The sequence below is a fragment of the Amphimedon queenslandica genome, unplaced genomic scaffold (assembly GCF_000090795.2).
Source record: "Amphimedon queenslandica unplaced genomic scaffold, v1.1 AMPQUscaffold_1776_Cont26218, whole genome shotgun sequence".
Classification (NCBI taxonomy): Eukaryota; Metazoa; Porifera; class Demospongiae; order Haplosclerida; family Niphatidae; genus Amphimedon; species Amphimedon queenslandica.
In genome coordinates, this window is record NW_003557885.1 from 1 (window position 1) to 1,214 (window position 1,214).

The following is a 1,214-nucleotide window of genomic DNA, read 5'->3' on the forward strand; positions in this document are numbered from 1 at the left end:
GCACACTAAACAGTTCAGCACAATGCGGTGCTGGCTTTCAAGATGTTGGAGGAGTATGTATGGGTGAGTTAGTTGACATCTTGTAGTTTTGTCTTTATCTCTCTTTCTCCTTTCACTGTTTTTATACTCTTTCATCCTAGTTAACTGTAATGTTATTAAGTACTAAATTACAATGCATGCCAGCAGTTGTAGTAATTTTTAATTTAAAAATTCTGCTGCATCTCAGTAATGCATCATGTACAAGTTAAAGGTTCATCAATTAATAAAAAGAAAGTTTTTTGGTAATTTCAATGAAGTATGATAATCTTTGCATTGTTTACTAGCTAATATTAATTTAAAATGTTGATATGAATCCGATTATCAATTGGAACAACACATGAATGATGTTAAAAGTATTTGCATTGCATCTCCCATGAAGACCAATAGAACACACACACTCATGCTGCATGATGTAGCAAAATATACACCTCAACATGCAGTACCACCAAGTTCTCTTCATGCACTCCTAAATATCTTTAGATATTGATGAATGCACTGAAAACAATGTGCCAATCTGTGGCAGTCATATGTGCTCCAATACTAATGGTTCCTATGAGTGTATCTGCAATTCTGGCTATGAAGTAGCTGATGATAATCAGACTTGCATTGGTAAGTATCAGATGGTAATTACAATTATAATAGTTACGTATAAAAGATTCAGTATCAAAATCTGCTGAATGACACATCGTGCTTATTACTCTTCTTCTATTTTCCTAGATATTGATGAATGCAGTTCCAACTCATCACTATGTGGTGGGAATACATGTATCAACACTGCTGGATCATATCAGTGTAGCTGTAGACCAGGATGCGTGAATGATCAAAATGATCCTCAAATATGCATTGGTAAATTAGCTTGTAATATTTTTGTCCCAACCTTATTTTTATTTCTTCATATATTACAGATATTGATGAATGTGCTGATAATTATTGCAATCAGAATTGTGTTAATCTTGATTGCTCAAGTGGCAGGTATGAGTGTTTATGTAATGCTGGCTATCAACTAGCTCCTGATAATCATACTTGTATTGGTAAGTATTAATATTAATAATTCCTTTAAAAACTCTCTATTTTCCTAGATGTTGATGAATGCAGTTCCAACTCATCACTATGTGGTGGGCATACATGTATCAACACTGCTGGATCATATCAGTGTAGCTGTAGATTAGGATGCA

General features: G+C 33.9%; 1 protein-coding gene across 1 annotated transcript; it reads left to right on the forward strand.

Moving 5' to 3' along the window:
- Positions 1-17: 17 nt before the first annotated feature.
- On the forward strand, positions 18-1,154 carry LOC105316316 (latent-transforming growth factor beta-binding protein 1-like; the record flags this gene model as incomplete). The annotated part of the gene is made up of 5 exons (XM_020008483.1): positions 18-63; positions 520-648; positions 757-885; positions 945-1,070; positions 1,119-1,154. Coding segments are annotated over exons 1-5 (424 nt in total), but the record flags the coding sequence as incomplete, so codon positions are not given.
- Positions 1,155-1,214: the final 60 nt, after the last annotated feature.